The sequence below is a fragment of the Clinocottus analis genome, unplaced genomic scaffold (assembly GCF_023055335.1).
Source record: "Clinocottus analis isolate CAN_PGR_092001 unplaced genomic scaffold, fCliAna1.0.p SCAF_12, whole genome shotgun sequence".
In the NCBI taxonomy this organism is placed as follows: domain Eukaryota; kingdom Metazoa; phylum Chordata; class Actinopteri; order Perciformes; family Cottidae; genus Clinocottus; species Clinocottus analis.
The window spans coordinates 17031791-17051726 of NW_027175843.1; the positions used below are offsets into that span (position 1 = coordinate 17031791).

The following is a 19936-nucleotide window of genomic DNA, read 5'->3' on the forward strand; positions in this document are numbered from 1 at the left end:
CAGAGATTTTCCCACCTAAGGCGCTGACATTATATTAAGAAAATTGGAGGAAAAAAAATCAGTGGGAGTAAAACATTGACCCTGCTCTCATCCTTGTCGTCCTCTCTCCTTTTTTCCCTCGTTCTCGGTCCGGTAAATTGTCTCCCCTTTGACCTCTACCTCTTTAAACTCCTCTATACTCCAATCTCTCTCTCTGTCTCTCTCTCTCTCTCTCTCTCTCTCTTCCTCTCCCTCAGTCTTCCTTGGAATTCACCTGTCTTTGTTCCCTCTAATCCTCAAAGGGGAACTTTTTCTAAGTCGGGAAGTTTGGGGGAGAGAGAATGAGTGAGAGACACAGATGGAGAGTTGGGGGGTAGAGGTAGACGGATATACTATCTGGGTGGCAGGGAGGGGAGGGGGGTTTAGAGGAAGACAAATTATCTCCTTTCACTTTTTTCGGCTCCCCCTCTCCTCATCCTTCTCTCTGTCCCTCTATATGTATGCCATCACCCCTGAATATCTCTCTCTCTCTCTCTCTCTCTCTCTCTCTCTCTCTCTCTCTCTCTCTCTCTCTCTCTCTCTCTCTCTCTCTCTCTCTCTCTCTTTCTCTCGCTCTCTCTCTCTTTCTTCCTTTCTTTGTCCTTATCAACTCCCCACCTTGCACTTTCAAGGACAAGCTTAACTGTTAAGAACACCAAGGATTGGATAAACCTGTGTGTGTGTGTGTGTGTGTGTGTTTCCTGCATGTATAATGTGTCTGTGTCACTGCACGGGTGTGTACTAGGTGGGGTGTGCGGTGGAACATTGTGTGTATTTCTCCAAAGGCTCTGCAGCGGAGACTAATCCTATCCTCTCTGCTATCACCTTTCTTTCCTTCTTACTATCATTTATTAACCCACATATCTCTCTCTCTCTCTCTTTCTCTCTCTCTCTCTCTCTCTCTCTCTCTCTCTCTCTCTCTCTCTCTCCCCACGCACACTGCTCTCTCTTTCTCTTTTTCATATCCACCCATCACTTTCCTCACACTCTCACTCCCTGAAATATATGAGCATATATAAAATACACACACACTCAAAAATAGCAGCAAAAAGTGCACAGCGATAGCTCCTATTTCATTGTTCAGGATCAGATAATGTGTGTGTGTGTGTGTGTGTGTGTGTGTGTGTGTGTGTGTGTGTGTGTTCACGTTGCGTGGACTCAAATGAGTATGTTTGTGGTGTGACAGCAAAGCAGACCGACCACAAAGCTGTGAACTATATGCATCCTACATGCATCTTTCTCTTGATCATAAACTGCTCAGCGATCTCTGGAAAAGTTCAAGCATGTACAGCCCACTCACACAAGATTGTGTGGTAACCATGGTGACACGTATGCTTGTGTCCCACTTTGTGTGTGTGTGAACTTTCCAATCGAGCCTGGGTGAAAAGGTTTGTCACTAATTATCGTCTACTGTCTTAACGTAACTCTTTGCAAGGAGCGTTTCACTGGTTAGCTCCCTGTAGTTCCACTGCCTCCCAGTTTGGGAACCACTGGGGTTAGGAAATTGCTATTTATGGATCGTTGTTCTTAACGGCCGTCATGGGATACGATTCCCAGTGAAATCTAACAATACAACTTACAGCGCGCCGCTCGCGCTCACCAGAGCGTCCGTCAGGACGGCTGTTAAACGAGAGGTTTTCTGCAGGGACCCTGGTGCTCGCACACACACACTCATTCTAATTTCCTCCACAGGAACGGCCAAAATCAACACAAAACGAAAGTGTCTCGTCGTAACTTTAAGTTTTTGTTTTTTTTGTTGACCACCAGAGTCGTTGAACACACACTAAAGGCAAAGTTAAGTGCAGCGTGATGGGCTGTTACTCAACAGAATTTGATTTGGGGTTCTTGTGGGAGAGCCGATGTTGCACGATGACGAACCTGAAATGTGGCATTAATATGACTTCATGTTCGCTGCTTTTGGTTCGTACAAAATCAGCCTCAACTCAAACCGGACTAGAAGGCGACAACCAATGTTCTGTTCCACGTCTCTGACCATTTCACCTGAACTCCAGGTGTGGAAGCTCCATGCGTTTGATTAATATTTAGGATCTTTACTGTTAAGGTTAAGTCTTCAGAGGATTCATACAAGCTCATGTGCTGTCCTCCGTGGTGTCAATGTGTGCGTGCGTGTGTGCGTGCGTGTATACTGGAATATCACCTACTAATCTGCTAACTTTTAAATGTCATTATTTTTAAAGGATTTAATTTGATTGATGGGTCCTCGTACTGATATGCATACAAACAGACACACAAAGCGCGCACCCTCACAAACCTACAGAACATAAGCAAGGACACGCTTTTGCATGGAGTAGTATTAATCGCTGTATTCATGGGAGACGCTCTAAGCTGCGTGCTTTGGGGAAAATTGACCTTCTGTGGTCTTAATTGTACGAGCGGCTCAACAGCGCTGTGACATTTAACAGTGCTCCCCTCTTAATTTCTAGCCCTTTTATTCTAGTGCTTCGCTGACATTTCAGAAAGAAGAGGGTTTGTGAATAAAGATTATTGGTGCTCCTTTGGTGTTGTAAACAAATAATTATTTTATTCGTTCGCTCTCTTTCTCCCACCCCGTCACATTTGTTGTTACAGCCTCGCAGCGCAGCGTGACCAATAGGGTGCGTGTCTGCGGAGGTTTCACAGGGCGGCTGATCAATAGCAGTGACTCAGCGGTTACTTTGCCAGGTGCGGGGAGTTCTGCCTTTGAAACTTCACTCCCCCAGCCCACAAGCTTTGACTGTGTTTTGTAAACACACACACAGAAGCACCACCCACCTAGACACGTTTTGATTCGCTCAGAGATGTATCACCACGCTACATGCGGTGAATAACAATCCAACATATTGTGTTCTGAAGCGAAAAGAAGAAAAGCCCAAGCAGTATTATTCAAACTGAACGGACAAAGTGTTCTGTTAAGACTTAGCCTACTCTAAGATATACTGTATTTTTGCTTTTAGTGTTGGATGAGGAAATTGACACCAGTCCCACTGTGTGTTGCTTGTAAAACTACAACCAACAGCCCACAGTTAGCTTAGCTTAGCAGAAAGACTAGAAACTGGGGCAACAGACAGCCTACATCTGTCCAAAGTCCAAAATTCAGGCCTACAAACAAGGTTAAATAATATATTCGGTCTCTTGTTTAATAGATAAAATAAAAGATAAGCTACAATTTTGTTATGTACATCTACCAAATGGTTTTTATACCTCATGCTCTCCACTATGCACCAACACGTGTCAAATTCTGCTCTTTACAAGCATACAGCCTTTAAAAATAAACGTCCGTCTTCACAGGAAACAACTTGGTTGAGTTGAGTTGGTGGTTTGGTTGCACCTAAATGTCCTGAGGACATAAAAGTTGAATTGAAAAGACATAATTGCATGTTACAAGTTGGTAAAATTGATTCGTTCCGGCCCTGAAACATCCGAGACGGGCGCTAGAGCGGTACGTAGAGCGTCGTAGTTTGGAGATTGGGAGCCCTACGAAGCTGTGTTGAACAGGATGTAGTTGACTTTGTTAGAAGACTGATGAACTATGGAAAGGCCTCATTAGAAAGCTGTGTGTGCGTGTGTGCAGAGGTGAACTTGTGTGTGAATGTGAATAATGAGTGAATTATGAGTGTGCTTGTCTACTCTCTTTCCTTTAGTGCTACTCTGTTAAGAGGCTGTAGTAATTAGCCTGTGGAAATGGATGGCTTTTCACCAGCAACTGCAATTACTGCTTTCTCTCCGATGAATGGATGGACGGATGGACCGAGGGATGGTATATAGTATTTAATGAATGGATGGAGTTATATTGGGAAGACTATTTGAAGCCTTGGATGTTGTGATGGAGGGCATCACCCGAGAGAGAACAGATGGAAGTCTGCGTGGTTAAGGAGCAGTGCACTGCGGGAGAAGGTGAACTATCGCGCTTCACCGTGTCTACTGCTTTCGTGTGCGACCATGCACGGCATTGTTTTCATTTTGATCCCACCTGAGACCCCTTTCATGTCCTCGAGGCCTATTTTAAAATGCCCAAACCATCTTTTAAATGACGTCAAAGAGTACATGCACCACGAGAATGATGACTCGTTGTCGTTTGCTGTCACTGAAGAGCGTCCTCGGGTGGCCCTCCTCTAAAACACACCCGTCTACAACTGTGTCTGGCTACACACACTAGCACGCTCACGCTTTGGCCATTAAGTATATCATAGACAGCCGATACCACACACACACCGCACACGCACACACACACAGACACAGAAATCGCAGCCTCTTCAGAGCTGTGTTTTAATTGAGTCGGACAAAAGTGCTGGCTGAGCAGAACGATATGACTGATACGGATTAGGACCAGCCTTCCCTTATTCATCGATTTCTTCACGGGTCGAAGGCAGGGTGTGTGTGTGTGTGTGTGTGTGTGTGTGTGTGTGCGTGTGCGTGGGACACAATTGAGAGATGACTGAAAGGAAGCAAAATCTTTTTCTATTGATTTACAGAAGGAGAAAAGGACATTGGGAGTGAGACAGATGGACTGAGAGCAAAAGACCTTGTTTGGAAGGTGGGGAGTGTAAAAGAGGGCACCATCACCCTCTCCATCAGTTGTACCGAAGAAGAGAGGAAGGGTTGGAAGAGGGGAACAGGAGTGACTGATAGAGATTATGCTGCTTCTCTTTGTCGTCATTGATTTAAGGAAGGAAGGGGGTAGCGAAAGACAATCGGAGAAGGGAAGTGGAAGAAGGATGGAAATAAATAGGAAGCGAGCAGAGAGAGTTGTACATTCAGGGATAAATGATGGATGCATGGAAAGGGGAAAGCTATGAGAAGTAATAGAACAGTCTGACGGGTGTGGGAGGGGAATAAAGGAGATCCTAAGTAAGAACGAAGATTTAAGAGCACTCAGAGGAACCCTTTATTTCACTAAAGGAGAGTTGGTTAATGAAGGGAGAAGACACAGAGAGGACGAGAGGGAGGTGCGAAACAGTCAGAAGGATGGGGTGGGTGGGGCGAAGAGGAAGAGAGAGACGATGAAGAAGTGTTGAAGAGCAGCACAAAAAGAGTTGGAGAGAAAGGGAGAGAGACTTCACATTTGAGCTAAGTAGCCTCTTTGAGGCGGTATGCAGCTACCAAATGCTCCATGTCGATCTAAATCCTTTTGAAATCCTTGAAACAGCTCAAGTGAAAAAAGTGTCTGTGTGTAAGAAAGAGAGAGAGAAACAACTTTAAGATAGAGGGAGACAGACTTTGAGTGAGTGTGTGTGTGTGTGTGTGTGTGTGTGTGTGTGTGTCGATATGGTGTGTTCTATGGGTATGAGCCCCTCTTACAGTGTGCGCGTGTGTGATTTGTGTAAAATTTGTGTCTGTCTAAATGTGTGCACGCAGGTTCAAAAGAGCAGGATTAAAAATCACACGATGGAGGACAGAAGCGTAACAGATGATCTGTGCAGGACAAGAGGAACTGTGTCATTACGTTTCAGCAACAGGGTTCTCTCGATTGTCAGACCTGTTAGACTCTTTCGCTGCTACTTTCAAAGTAAAAGTGGTGTTTTATTTCATCTTAAAAAGCAAAACATGACTCTAAAAGACTAAAATCAAATCCTTTTGTAAGTATTTGCAGTATAGTGAGGCTACGTGTTTGCTTCTGTTTGTAGTGAGATTTTCAAAAAAACAAATATAGGCTCTTTTTCTCTTTTCAAGTTTATTTGAATAATTTTAACATAAAACGATCATTGGAACTATTGTATTGTTTTCATGAGGCCTATGACAAGTGCCATGATCCTGATATTATTCACATATAATCATGACCGTATTATTGATCAGAAAATGGGTTGAAGTAAAATCCAACATACTGGTATGTGAATAGACCAGGAGATGGTAGGATCCACACACTCACAATAATTGAAATGGCAATAATCAGGACAATAATTTAGTCCTCAATAGTCCATATGGTTACCAACCGCTTCTCACAGATAAGCTGACGTTTCCTCGTGTGGATTTAATAGAAAGACACGACCCTGGTGTCCACATGTGCGTTTGTGCTGCTGCAGCTTGCAAGTCAGAAAACAATGTTTTGGCAAGCGACCTTTTGCAATCTCAAGTGCACAGAAGCTGCCAAAACAGCTGGAGAAATGTGAGCGAGCCGACAGGGAAACAAGCTCACGTGCGATTCTGCTTTAACGAACCTGCGTGCTCTCAAAGGCGGACGTGCAGACTGAGAATGTGGTTTGCGCTCTAAAAGTCTTTTCCCGAAGTGTACTTCCATATGGAAGTATGTGTGTATGCCTGTGTCACTTTCTGTGTGTGTGTGTGTGTGTGTGTGTGTGTGTGTGTGTGTGTGTGTGTGTGTGTGTGTGTGTGTGTGTGTGTGTGTGTGCTCCCTCTCCCTTCGGTATCGCTCTCTTCTGCTCGACTTCCGCGCTCTCTTCTCTTCTGCCTCTCCTCTGCTCACTATGCCGTGAAATGGTTTTTCACTAGACCATTACCTCAACCAGTGGGCATGCGGGTGTGTGTGTGTGTGCGTGTGTGTGTGTGTGTGTGTGTGCGTGTGGATGTGTGTGTGTGGGTGGTGGGGGAAAGGTGTGTACAGTATTTCCCTCGTAAGTTCAGCTGTCATAGTTTTTGCCCTGCACTGTACTCCTGTCACAGGTGTGAAAGCTGAGAGTCTAATAACTGACATCTCTCTCACACACACACACACACACACACAGCTACAGACAGACTAATATAGTCAGCTTTAGTCATAGCTGGCGAGTTGTTTTGCTCACTAAATAACCGGGGTTTGGCTCTGGCGTCGTTGTTTTTAGGATTGTCAAATGTTCTGCCGTCAGCCACTTTCACAAAAAAAAGTTCAAAGTGCAAGATGTACACACAAGCTAAACTCACTTTGTCGTTGTATTTGAACACATTTTCTTGTGTTTATCTGTCGAACAAAAAGATAACATTTCACACAAATTGTTAATTTTGTCGTTACGTATATATCATCATGTTTTTAATTATGAGTATTACCGTTCAGACACCATCACTACATACCACTGTGTCAGTGGGAATTTCAACATTTTTCCTGCCATCATGTGCACACATGCACGTTCATTATCCACTCCTGTGTTTGTGTTTACTCAGTCTGTGGCATCGCGCAGTAATCTGCTCATAATCCATGTGTATGGAAACACACAAATGCATGCACACCTGAGCAGGAGAGCGAAACAAACCCCATCATACTCTCTCGGTCCATCTGTACTCGGGCACCTGTTACAAAACTACCTTTCAAAAGGTTCCATACACGACATTCAGACCCAATAGATAGTTGCACTAGAGATCCAGCAGCTCACACCAAAACAAACGCCCCTCTCCTCCGTTTGTGTGGCAAAGCAGCCTGAACACAGCAGGATAAACAACACAAGACAAGTGCGATGATCTACTGTAACATCACTAACATACACAGCTTAAGAAACTATTTATTTGATCTGCCAAGTGACCCGAATGATGTAATGATTAGATTGCTCGCTATCCTGCTAACTTTAGCTCACATAAAAACATTGAGTGAAATATGCGTAACGTTTGAACTGCCCTCTGCCATCTCGCGTTTAGCATTCTGTGTGGGAGGTCACTTGGTCTTTTTATAACTGCAGGGAACGCCGACGGTTTTAAAGGGAGAGACTCACGTGCACAGTCACGAGGATCCTGTCAACTACAACAAAGCACAGAGAAACTCAGATTACAGCACACACAGAGGCAGGGAGGCTTCCTTCTCTGCTCAAAACTCTCCTCCACTATATCGTATATATATATATATATATATATATATATATATATATATATATATATATATATATATATATATATATATATCAAATATCTATTTGCTGCTGTATTAATGTTCTAAAGCCCATAAATAGAGACAAAGCTATAGCAATAGTCCGTATTTTTCTTGTTTGCTCAAATCCCATCAAGAGATCAAAACCCACATTAAATTGATTTTAGCCAAAGCATAAATTATGTTATTCATCGTTGCCAAAGACCTCCATTGTCATCCAAACCTAATTGAACACACATAAAAAAAAGATAAGATCCTTTATTAGACCCGTAGTGGGAACATTTACAGCAGCAGACGGGTAAAGTGCACACAAAAGACACAGTGGAAAATAAAGTAATATGAATAAACAATAGAAACATTGATTAAAAAAAAAAACATTAAGAATTCACAACAACAATATTATATTTACAGAATAATATGTATTTATATTGCACCGGTTGAAGTGATTAAAGTGAATAAAGTGTGTTTTATTAAGGCTCAGCTGGTTGTGCAGCCTGACAGCAGCAGCAAGGAAGGATTTTGCGGTACCTCTCCTTTTCACATCGAGGATGAATTGTTCCTTCATTACCATGAACACGCGCTGGAGTTTATTTTAGGTGAAGTCCAACATACCGCCGTCCAAAATACTCAGGTGCACTAAATGTACATTGATCAAATATTTACTCCTGTTTGATTAGTGCTTGCTAAATACTACAGTGTCTGATTCAACAGATGAATGTCTCCATAAGAGCCTGCGGGCTCCACATGACAGCCGTGGACACGGTAGGGAAGAGAGACGAGTTAGCGCGCCATTAGTTTTAGTTTTGGTCTTTTCATGGGATCAAATAGAACAATGTCATGAGCCAAAACTACCTTTCAGCTCTCATCATTCCTCCCTCCCTACCTCATGTATTCATTCTCCCTCCTCTCAGTTCATGACTCTTTGCTTTTTCCTCAGCCCCTTACTCATCTCTCCCCCCTCTCCATCTCCATCGGGTGTTGCGGTCGTTCCACCTCTTGCTATTTCTCGTTCCCTTTTTTTTTAACACCGCGTTTAAATTGTGTCATCCGTGTCCCTTTCACCTCTCCACTCCGCCCTCCTCGTCTTCACCCCATTCACTCCCTTGTTTTATAATTCACCTCTCATCCCTCCTTCTCTCCCTCGCTACTCTTCGATGGCCTTCTAATATCCCTCCTCCTCGCTATATCTCTCTTCTCCATTCAAAGTCATTTACTTCTCATTCTGTCTCTCTCTCTTTCCTCCTTTCTTCCCCATCTAATGCCTTTCCATTCTTTCGTTCCACCTCTCTATTCCCACCTCATATCCTGCTGTCTCTCCACCTGAGATATAGAAGCAATAAAGACAGGTGTTCAAAAGAAAGAAAGGGGCCAGCAAATCTATTTTATATGCCTCCTGGTATCCGCAGGGAGAAGAGGAGAGGCACAGAGAGAAGAAAATCTAATCCTCAGCACCTTTTGCATTGAAAATATTACGTTGCGTTGGAGAGAGAAACCCCCGTTTTCTATCAAATCCCTCCACCTGTGGTCTTCACCCCCTCAGACACACACATATTCACCCTCCATCCGTTATCTTCCTTTGGATTTAATGCCAGTTGTTCACTCTTATATGTGGACACTGTGCAAAAGGCTCAGATGACTTACGGTAATGTCCTCCCAGAGGTACTGCAGTGTACTTAAACAAGTACTTACGTGTTATGCAAGTGTGTCTGATAGAGATGTGCATTATCAACAAAAGCACCATTTAACAAGTGGCAAAGGTGCGATAGACTAGATTTGATGGGCCTTTTCTAGAGACTCCATGTTACACAAACCCTGAAGGGACTGCGTAAAGCCGCATATAAGTATTGTTTTTATGGCGTGTATGCAGAGTCCCTGCAGCACTCCAGTCACCTGAATCGTATCTCACTCTCTCACCCCACATTATGTCAAAAAAAAAAGTCTTATTCACAATATGCGTGTGTGTGTCTGCGTGTCTATGTGTGTGTGTTAGTTAATGGGGCTTGTTGAAGTTCGGGGTTTAGTCGGCTTCTTTAAGCAGCGCCATGGCAGCTGGAATCTCCCTACTGAATAGACCAGGATAATCTCTGAGAGAGCAAGTGTGTGTGTGTGCGTGTGTGTGTGTGTGTGTGAGAGAGAGAGAGAGGGGGGGGGGGGATATATGGAAGAAGAGAAAATGAGATGTGAGGGTGAGAGAGAACCAGTGAGATGAAGAGCAAAAGAGGAAGTAGGAGAGATTGAACCGTCAGCAGCTTGACTTAATCCTTATTTTTATTTTTTTTTTCAAGATGGAGATGAGACGGGACTGTGTGTGTGTGTGCAACTGTGTGTGTGTCTGTGTGTGTGCGTCTGTTTGTGTGTGTGTGTGACAACTCCATCCTGTTTTGAAGTAACCTAATCCAGGTTGGGGGGCCTTGTCCAATCCCCAACCTCCCTCCCAAAAAAAAAGAAAAACCCTCTGACGAGCGAAACCCTAAATCTCTAATAACTAGCCTTTGTCAATCCTAAATTACCCCTGCTTCACAAACACAGAGAAACCCACTCATAAACACACAGACAAGAAAAATGTGCTTTTGGGTATGCACTGCATATGCTTATAGGCCCACCGTATAGCAGTTTATTGGTATTTTGGGCAGATGAATGTATATAATTATGTCTGTTTTACTTTGATATACCATAAACTAAGAAGTTGTCTCTCTTCTCCACCAGATGCCAGGCAGAGGGGCCGATCACCGGTTGGCTCCACGTTATGAAGAAGTGGAACGTCAGTACGCCTCCTTACCAAGGTACCGCTTCGCCTCCTTCCCTTGTATGAGGAGGTTCAGAAAGTATTGCGGGTATCACTCCCCTCCTCTCCTTTTCTTCCTTTTCTCTTTGAAGCCGCTAATTACATTTGTGTAGTCGGTATGTCTTTTCCGGGTGTCTCTGGAGGCCTCAGTCTCAGTCAGGAACTCACCATATCCCCTCTCCGGGGACCACACACTCAGAAAAGGGGTTGAAAACTGATCCCTGACTCCTAGAGCTGCTCCCCCACCAAAACTTAGTTTGGCTCATGCACAATCAGCTGTCTTTACGTTGTATTTAAACGAGAAAGCTAGCGGATTTCAATATATTTCATCTTCAGAACTCTACTGCCTGATTTATTGCATACATTACTACACGATATGCACCTCATCAAGGATGTAGCTCATGTTATACGGCTTGTTTTGTGCTTTTCTAAAATTAAAATTGAAAGAACTTCTTCACTCTAAGCTTTAAGGCACTTTTTCCAGTGTTTTCTCGTGCAGTTTATCAACATACAGGATATGTTTCAGTCAGAGCATCCTGTTCCCATGTCTTTATTCAGATAGCTGAAAAGCCAGACGTCAGGTGAGGACGTTGACAGAAGAGACACGTCTGCAGTCAGACTTGACAGTCAAGCCGGGAACTGAACCGCTGGCCTATCTCGGTGCCGCATGCGTTAGCCTCTTGCCCGCTGCGTTTTGTTGTTTCCCTCCCCGGACAGCATGAAATATCACTAACATTAGCCCGCACAAGAACATTAACAGCTTCCCGAGTATACTAATGAGTTCTTGAAGAGTTATTTTTCCTTTATTTCTCGTGATGTGTTTTCTGATGAAATCAGATGAATATTAAAAGCCCCGTGGTTGTCTAACGGCATGTTTCCAATGAGCTCGGAGCATGTGTGAACCCACAGCTGTTTACTGACCCTGTAAACGTGCTATTCTCAATGTGAAACACAGACGAAGGCATACCTGCTCTGTAACCATCATCATTCACTCCCGGGGCTTGCTGCTTCTCCTTTTTCATTTGCAACCTTTCCACTTTTACTGCCTGAAACTTTAATTATCTTCACTATCTTTAAATCTTTTTTTTTTCTTTTTTCTTTTTCTTCTACACTACTTTCTTAATTCCTCCTATCCTCCACTGTGCTTCTTTTTTTTTTTTTTACATTATTTTCAAAGATGAATAGCACTGTGGTAATGTACTTACGCAAAGCCACTTAACATACTTGACAACCCTGCACTGTAAACTCTTGTGTATCTAAAAAAAAAAACATACAATATATTCAAGTGATAATAGTCTAAAATTAGCGTCGTTGTTACTCGCTTTTTCTCACCTCGTTTTATTTTGCTTCTAAGAACCAACACTTTAGCAGACCATCAAGCCAACAACAAATGTTTGTATGTGTGTGTGTGTGTGTGTGTGTGTGCACATATTTGTGTGTGTGTGTAAGAGAGTGAGAGAGAGATAGAGAGCAAGAGAGGAGTGGAATGACAGACAGAAGTTAAGAACGTTAGAAACTTTATAGCCAGGTTCCCACCCCTGTTAAAATGGTGAGGGTAGGCTATTTCACACCTCTTTCTTGTGTGTGGGTGTGTGTGTGAGTGCGTGCGTGTCTGTGTGTGTGCCCGATAGAGAGAGGGAGAGAGTGAGAGCGTCTGTGTGGGTGATGACTTTGGCAGATGGGAGCGAGAACAGTGATGATAGTTTTGAGGTCTGGCTGTGGTATCTGAAAAGCCTTGGGAAATTGGACACACACACACACACTCTCACATACAGTACACCCTGTCTCTGTTTCCACTTTCAGACATGCACTATAATCCCAAAATGCGGTGCCAATTTTACATTTAGGACCCAACTCCTTTGCTCCATAAAAGTCCCTCTGATAATCTGCCTCATTACAACCGGGTGAACGATCTGAAACATGTTCAACATGTCCGAATTGTCGTTTTTTTTTTTAAAAACAGAAACATTTTCTATCAGCGCAGCTTTCTCATGTCGGTCACATTGTCGGACGCTTTTAAAGCAGCGGAAATTTACGATTGAAGGACGACTCTCCTGCGTCACCCGAGATTCATTATTTAGTGCAAGCCACGTGAAACTGCCATGACATCATCTTTAACGCGACGCTGAATCCTTTCATCTGCAACCGAACAGAAGAGCGTTTTTACTTCACAAGTCTTAATCAAAAGGATAATACAAATTAATAAAAAAATTAATAAAAAGGTGCCAGGGTCCATCCACAACTTGTTCATGGAAATCGTAATGAACGAGTTGAGCGGCGGAAAAGCACTATTAGAGAACTGCTTTTATATGGAAGTTAACTTATAGATGCACGTAAGCAATGCCTTTGTGGATGGTGCCTAATATTATACAATTGTTGCACTTCCATTTATAACAAAAACTCATATTCAAGTCAGTCAGTATAGATTTCAAACCACAAACACACCGATCTGAAAGCATAAACGCCGTTACTAAACACATGAATTAACACAAAGATGTTTCCCGACTGAGGGATTTGATGTCTGAAAGGGTCTCGTCTCTTCCTCCTTCTGTCTCTGTTTGTCTACCCCTCTTCTCTGCGTCTCGGTCTCCACGCTTCTCCTGCTGTCAATTAACTCAAGAGATATTTCAGCATACTCAGAGAAAGAGATCATGTTTGGAAACCACATCCCGGCGCTTGACCTTATCCAAACATATTATTTTGCCACTGGCACAGAAATAACTAGGAGGCTGTGTGTATCTAGTGTCTGCCTGCCTGTATACCTGTTCATATTATTCCGACAGAGTCCATAAATAGCTGTGGGGTTGCTTAGTCAGGTACCGTGTGTCTGACGTGAAGTCACTTAACTGGAGCGCTGGCTACGTTGTGCGAGTGCGAGACGAGACTTTGATGGCTCTAAAATTAAAACATGAGCCAGCAGCGGATGATGTTTCCCTGCCTAAAGCACAAACACTAGCTAACAAACTGTCAGCAAATGTCACTGCATGAAATAGAGAGGAGTCTGTCGAGGGGATCGTGCACATATCGCTGCGCTATGAAACCACTCAATGTTTTGGTGGTTAAATGTGTCAAGAAAATAAAACAAAGGCACTTAAGTATTTTTTTCGCCAAAGTCCATAAACAGGATTTTAAATGTGGCAAACCATTTTTTAGTAAGTTATCTGATGGTAAATATTAATTTGTGACCAATATATTTCTCTAAAGAGTTCTTCAGTTCGCTTGCTCAGACATTCACATATATGGCTGGTGCTCAACATTTTGGAAAATAGCATTCTCTACTCTCATATCCTTTGAAAGTATTTTTTTCTTCAGAGCTGTCTTCGTGGAAAGTGAACAGCGGCAACATTTTTGCAAACCAGTGACGAGGGTGAGGCAATGATAGAGAGGCCATCAACGAGTGATTGAGACCATGAACTCACGTGTACAATGTTTACTCAGGGAATAAATCAAGAGAGAAGTAGAGTCATTTTTGTCAGAGATTTCCATTGGACTTCTTCCACCATTTCCAAAATGTTTTAGTAATACCGAGAGCTGTATGACATTCAGCAAACATTACTGGCTGGAATCAAACTGGAACGTTTGGGTTAAATGTTTCTTTTCTTGGCGTTAATGGATGCATGAACATGTAGGAAACAACTTCAATGATTAGCATGTGCACATGCGTGTTACGCGCACGGGAATGTGTGCACCTGTGTGTGTGTGTGTGTGTGTGTGTGTGTGTGTGCGACTCGGTCATTCTGAGGTCAGTAGATGGCTATCAGAGTGTTTGTATGGTCAACATTAGCAGGTTGCGCCCCTACCATGTGTGCCCCATTACTTCCCCATTTACACATTCTCGCTCTCTCTGTCTCTTACAAACACACACACACACACACACACACACACACACACACACACACACACAACCCTGTACTTCTGTATTTGTGAGGACACTCCTTGACATAATGCATTCCCTAGCCCCCAACCTTCACCTTCTTCTAACCTCAACCCCCAAACAGATCTTTTGAAGGTTTGTTCGTAGGAGAGGATCAAAATGACCTCACTTTCTGAAAAATATCCCCACTCTCAAGGTCTCAAACTCAATGTTGTTCTCACAAAGATAGCTGTAAACGTGTACACACACACACACACACACATAGAAAAGAGAAACAGCCAAAAACATTCATGGTAATTCAATTCAGTTTATTTTTGTATAAAAAAATCAAGAAAGAAAGAAAGACATTTTATAACCCTGAAAAAAATGACAATATGTGTTACAACCCACTAATATCACAAACTAATTCACTCGTCTCATGCACGTGAGTTTCAAAGCACATAAGACTGGATGAACTATGTCAGCTTCGATTAAAAACAGGATTTTGTTCTCCACGGATCTCTGTTGATAACAGCACACGGTTGTTTGAAACGCAGCCTTGACCCAATTGGATTAGCTGAACACACTTACCCATTTGTCCTTGTTATTACTCTTATTGGATTAAAAGAGCCAATAGGAATTGCTGCTCAGGTTTCTGGGAAGGCTGTCACTTCCTCATTATAATGCTAATTGGATAGTTAGTAATTAGAAAGCAGATGTTGTATTCAGTCTCTGTGTCTCTTTAAGTCGCATTGCTTCATTTATTTCATTCTGCTTCTCTGCCGTTCCTCTTTGCATCGTTCTCCCTTCCAGCCCCTCCTCTCCTCCTTCTCATTCTCTCTGAACCTGAGGTGAAAAGGACATTGTTGAATATTGTTTCACTCTGCCGAGGGGGGGAAATGAAATGGGAATGTGTCTCACTCCTCTCTCTGTCTCTCTCTCTCTCGAGAAGACCTCCCAACCAGGCCCGAGAGTTTCCCAGACCACTTTACAACTGCGGCACAATCCACCCCATTGTCCAGTTGTTTTTCTCTGTCTCTGGACTCAGCGAGTCTCTGCTTGTTTGTTAGCCATGAAGGGGACACCAAGACAGACCCCCGGCCCCCCCGACCCTCTTCCATCTTGCTTTTTCTGTCTTGACCCTATCTTGTTTCTTGCTCCTAGTGTGTCTGATGTGTTCACCCGTTGCTGCTTTACAGGGTTCTGGTCACAGCTTTGATCTTGATCTTGGACTCTTAGAAAATTGGGTTACAGCCCGTAATGTGTTGCAGAACCATGGGGTCCCCACTCGACAAGTGTGTGTGTGTGTGTATGTGTGTGTGTGTGAGAGATATGCTTTCATATGTCTGGACCCTGGGGTGAAGGAGGAAGTTTTTCTTTCAGGTGCCAGCCGGCGAAGCTTTAACAGATTTTTTTCAGGGTCCGCTGGCGTTGAGCTGATGTTGAGTGATCATGTGAAGTCAAGCAAGGTCTGCTACAAGTTGTGAAATGACACACTTTTTGCATTGTGGTATTAAAAAAACGCCTTCAGTAGATCACTCATTCTGTACTTCCAAAATGTGAACGTCTTCATTTTACGTCTTGCTAGTTTAATGGCCGGCGTTTGCCATTACTTCACAGCAGTTAACTCATCACCAGAAATGTGGGAAATGCATCAAGGAATGTTACATTATTATTTATGTCTGTCTGAAGAACAAGAAGATCGGCCGCGCTTCATACTTTTCAATACTTGCAGCTGTGAAATGTTAACATCTGGCTGCAGCCTAATGACCATCTGCTGTTCCTGTGCAGCTACAAGCTTTGCTTTTTTTCTGTTTTCCAGGAATTATCAAACTTCTATTGAAAAGCTAAATGATAATTAAATGTGTTTCCGCAGAGATGCAAAGCAACGATAAACAACGAAACGCGGCATGATGAGCGTGTGCAACAATGTAGCTCACGTCAAATTATTTGACGCCAAATGGAACGCGTCATAAATTGTTATGATGATTTATGAATCCGTTGAAACAGGAAGCAGCTCATGTTACTGCAACTGGCAGGAGTTTGACATACCCAAAAAAAAAAAAAGGCTGTGATTGTGGTGGTCAAGTTAGTGAATGGATGCATGTGCTAAACGGCATCTCCAGTGTGCTAAAGCTGCAAATACAATTCATGTTGTCAATGAAAATCAAATTTAACATAAGCAGGTAATGCAGTTGCTTGTGCACAGGTGTAGTGACACCCATAACTTTCCTGAAGGCGTCACACAAGCACTCAGGTTCTGTCTGTGTGTGTGTGTGTGTGTGTGTGTGTGTGTGTGTGTGTGCGTGCGTGCGTGTGTGTGTGTGTGTGTGTGTGTGTGTGTGACTATTTCAGAACTCCTTTTTCGGGGGTTCGTAAATTCTGTCAGCAATTTGTATCCTGTGGTCCTGCACAGAGCAAAATGTCCCCAGCTTGAAACCATTACATGTTGCTGAGGGGGGAACCTTATTGGCTCAAGATGTGAAATAACGGAGGCTATTTGTATGGGATATGGCATTATCAGTAATGGATTTCATGGGGTTTCAGGAAGTCACCCACTATACGGCCTAAGTGGTTATGTATGATACCGCCATAACTGAATGTCATCTTTACTTTGAAGTATTTCAGCTGGTATAGATGGACGCGGCCCGTTCATGTACTTACAAGCTTTCAGCCAATTCCTCGCCATCAGGATGAATCTGTCTTTATGGCTGTTGCACATTCAAGTGTCCAGAAGTTGATATTACTGGCGACGTGGTTTGCACCATTCAACATGACTTATGGCTTCATTTGAAGTTGCCGTTTTCGAGGGGCCCCTGAATGGTTATTTCCTCTGATATTACAACTTGGAAATGTATATAGTTTATATAGGTGCATATCAGAGAGGTCAAAAGCAATATACTTGAATAGCTCCTTCACAAAAAAATGCACTCACACATATTTTTGGCTAAAGTATTCTGGCACAGATTAATTTTTTTAGTAAGATGGAAATGTAGTAATAAGAATCTATTTTTTTTAATAATCAACTCTTTATTAGAAAGACATTTTGTGTCTATCTTTGGCTGACATTTGGCTGACATAAGGGTTCCTATTTGTAACAGAGGACTCCTGTCATCGTAAAACACACAAATCCGCTTTGAGTGTGTTCGGCCATGGAGCACACACTACTGCAAGTTGTCGTAACTCTGTGTCTGATAACAATGTTGATTTTACACTGAACGCGTCCTTGGTTTCTCGCAGTAACTAATACAAAGGGTAGATGATGTAATAAACAGGGATGGATACGTATTCAACATTGGTTAAAGTCAAATTGAATGCTTTTCCCAGGACACATCTGCAGTCTCTATGAGCGTCGCATTCGTCTGAGTCAGCAGTAAATGTCCGTGTTTGTGCACGTGGGCTGTTTTGTGATGCCAAGCAAGAGCTGTTTACTTTGTGCTCGTGGCTGCAGGCGGCCCCATGTGGTCCGCCCACCGCGGTGCCGCCTGCCACTTTGTTTACATCCGCTTCTTTCCCAGATGTGACCGTAGTGAGATCAGAGCGATACCCCGTATGGATCTCAAACCCTCAACTCCCCAAAAGATTCTGCACGTGCGCACCTCGGTCGCGATTGGAGTCGATGTGCAACAGGCGAGGCGACAGAGTGAAGAGGAGCGGGGAGCTGCAGAGACATGAACAAAGGCCCTGAAAGACATTCAGCCGGTTTATCATCCAGCTCACCTCTCGTTTCGCAAGTTGACCAGGATTTATTTTCGCGGTAAATTGTCGGCCCCGTTTGAGTTTTTTTGTTTTTTTGTTTTGTTTTGTTTTGTTTTTTTTTCTTCATTGCACGGTTTCCAAATGGCATGGCCGTATTATGATGGGATGCAAAACGCCACTCCAAATCCCCTTTGTTCTGCCCTCTCTGTGTTTCCGAGGCAACGGTCTCCTACCATCTGGAAGGCCCTCATCCCTCAGTTGCTCTCACTTTCCTCTAATGGCTTCCTCCGCTGTCCTGCTCTGTCTCCTTTCTTTTGGTACTGTTTCTCTTTTTATTTTGACAGAATTTGTGTTGTTTTTATGCTCTTATTCAATTCCCTCTCCTGTGTTCCACATTTCTCTCGGTGGCTTTGTCCTCGTACCTTTCACTTGTAGTCCTTTCCATATTACCGCTTGCCTCTTTTTATCCTCCTGTGGTCTTTTCCATCTAGTTCCCTGCTGCCATTTTGTCTCTTTTTTTCTTCTTCCTCTTAACACTTCAGCCGTGTTCTTTAAAACAAGTCCTCTGTATTATGCAGCCTCACACACGCACAGACACACACGCGGCATAACTCACATGCACAAGGGAATGTAATCATGTTAGTTTCCTGGACTAGTCCGTTTGTAATTCATGATATCCAGCTGGATTAATCACATATGACAGAACTTTATTGACAAAGACAGATAGGAGCCCTTGAAAGGTGTTTAGTTTCATTCAAACGTGAACAGTATGAGCAAGCGACCGGTGTGTGTGTGTCTGTGTGTCTGTGTGTGTGTGTGTGTGTGTGTGTGTGTGTCTGTGTGGGTGTCTGTGTGTTCTTCTAAAGTAGGGCCCATTATTCTCAGCAGATGCTGACCTACAGCATGCCAGTTCTCTGGAGGGCAGCACTTGTCTCTCTACTTTTTTTTTTTTTTTTTTCTCGTTCCCCACCTCTCTGCCATTAATTTTCTTTATTGTCCCTGCCTTCTCATTTTTTACTCCTTCCTTCCTCCTTTCATGTTTTCCTTTCCGAGCTCCACGGGACATCATCCATCTGGAAGATTTCATCTCTCCTACCTGTATTCCTATTTGTCACTCCTTTTGTCCTCCGCTTGTGTGTGAAGCTCTCACTCTTGTTTCCATCTCATTCTCTCCCCCTCGTCTCACACCCTCCCTCCATTGTTGAACTTTTTACTTGTCAGAAAGCAGTGCACATGCCGTTGAGACTACTTTCAATGCTCCTGCGCCGGTGAAACTTGTGGCCGGAGGCATTGTGTGTGTCTGGGTTGTCCGTCCTCGTGACCAATTATCTCATAAACAACTTGAGGGGATTTCTTTCAATTTTGGAACAAACGTCCGTACGGACTCAAGGATGAACTGATTAGATTGTTAGATTCTTGTCACTTAATCAGAGGGTCGGTGGTTTGATCCCCGGCTCTGCTCGTCCATGTCGTTGTGTCCTTGAGCGAGACACTTAACCCCTAATTGCTGCCCGTTGTGTGTCTATGGTGTATAGAGCAAAATGTAAGTCGCTCTGGATAAAAGCGTCAGCTTGAGGAAATGTAATGTTGGCCGTCAAACACACGGTTTGGGCCATAACTCAAGAATTCATATACTAATTATGAAAATGACACACAAGTCTTACAGGATGAAGTGAATGCACACATTTTCACTCTCAAAATAAAAAAAAAAGTCTGCTTTATTGTCAATTCCTAAACCTATGCGAAACATACAGAGGAGTTGAAAACACGTTTGTCTCTTGTCCAACATATAAAG

At 43.2% G+C, this 19936-nt stretch overlaps 1 protein-coding gene across 3 annotated transcripts in view; it reads left to right on the top strand.

Annotated features, from left to right (window-relative positions):
- Positions 1-19936, top strand: part of pard3bb (par-3 family cell polarity regulator beta b) — a 180865-nt gene that overhangs the window by 151674 nt on the left and 9255 nt on the right. For all 3 annotated transcript variants that reach the window (XM_068572961.1, XM_068572959.1, XM_068572960.1), the window contains exon 23: positions 10511-10587. In XM_068572961.1, coding sequence (XP_068429062.1) covers positions 10511-10587 — 77 coding nt within the window. The remainder of the gene's footprint in view (positions 1-10510; positions 10588-19936) is intronic.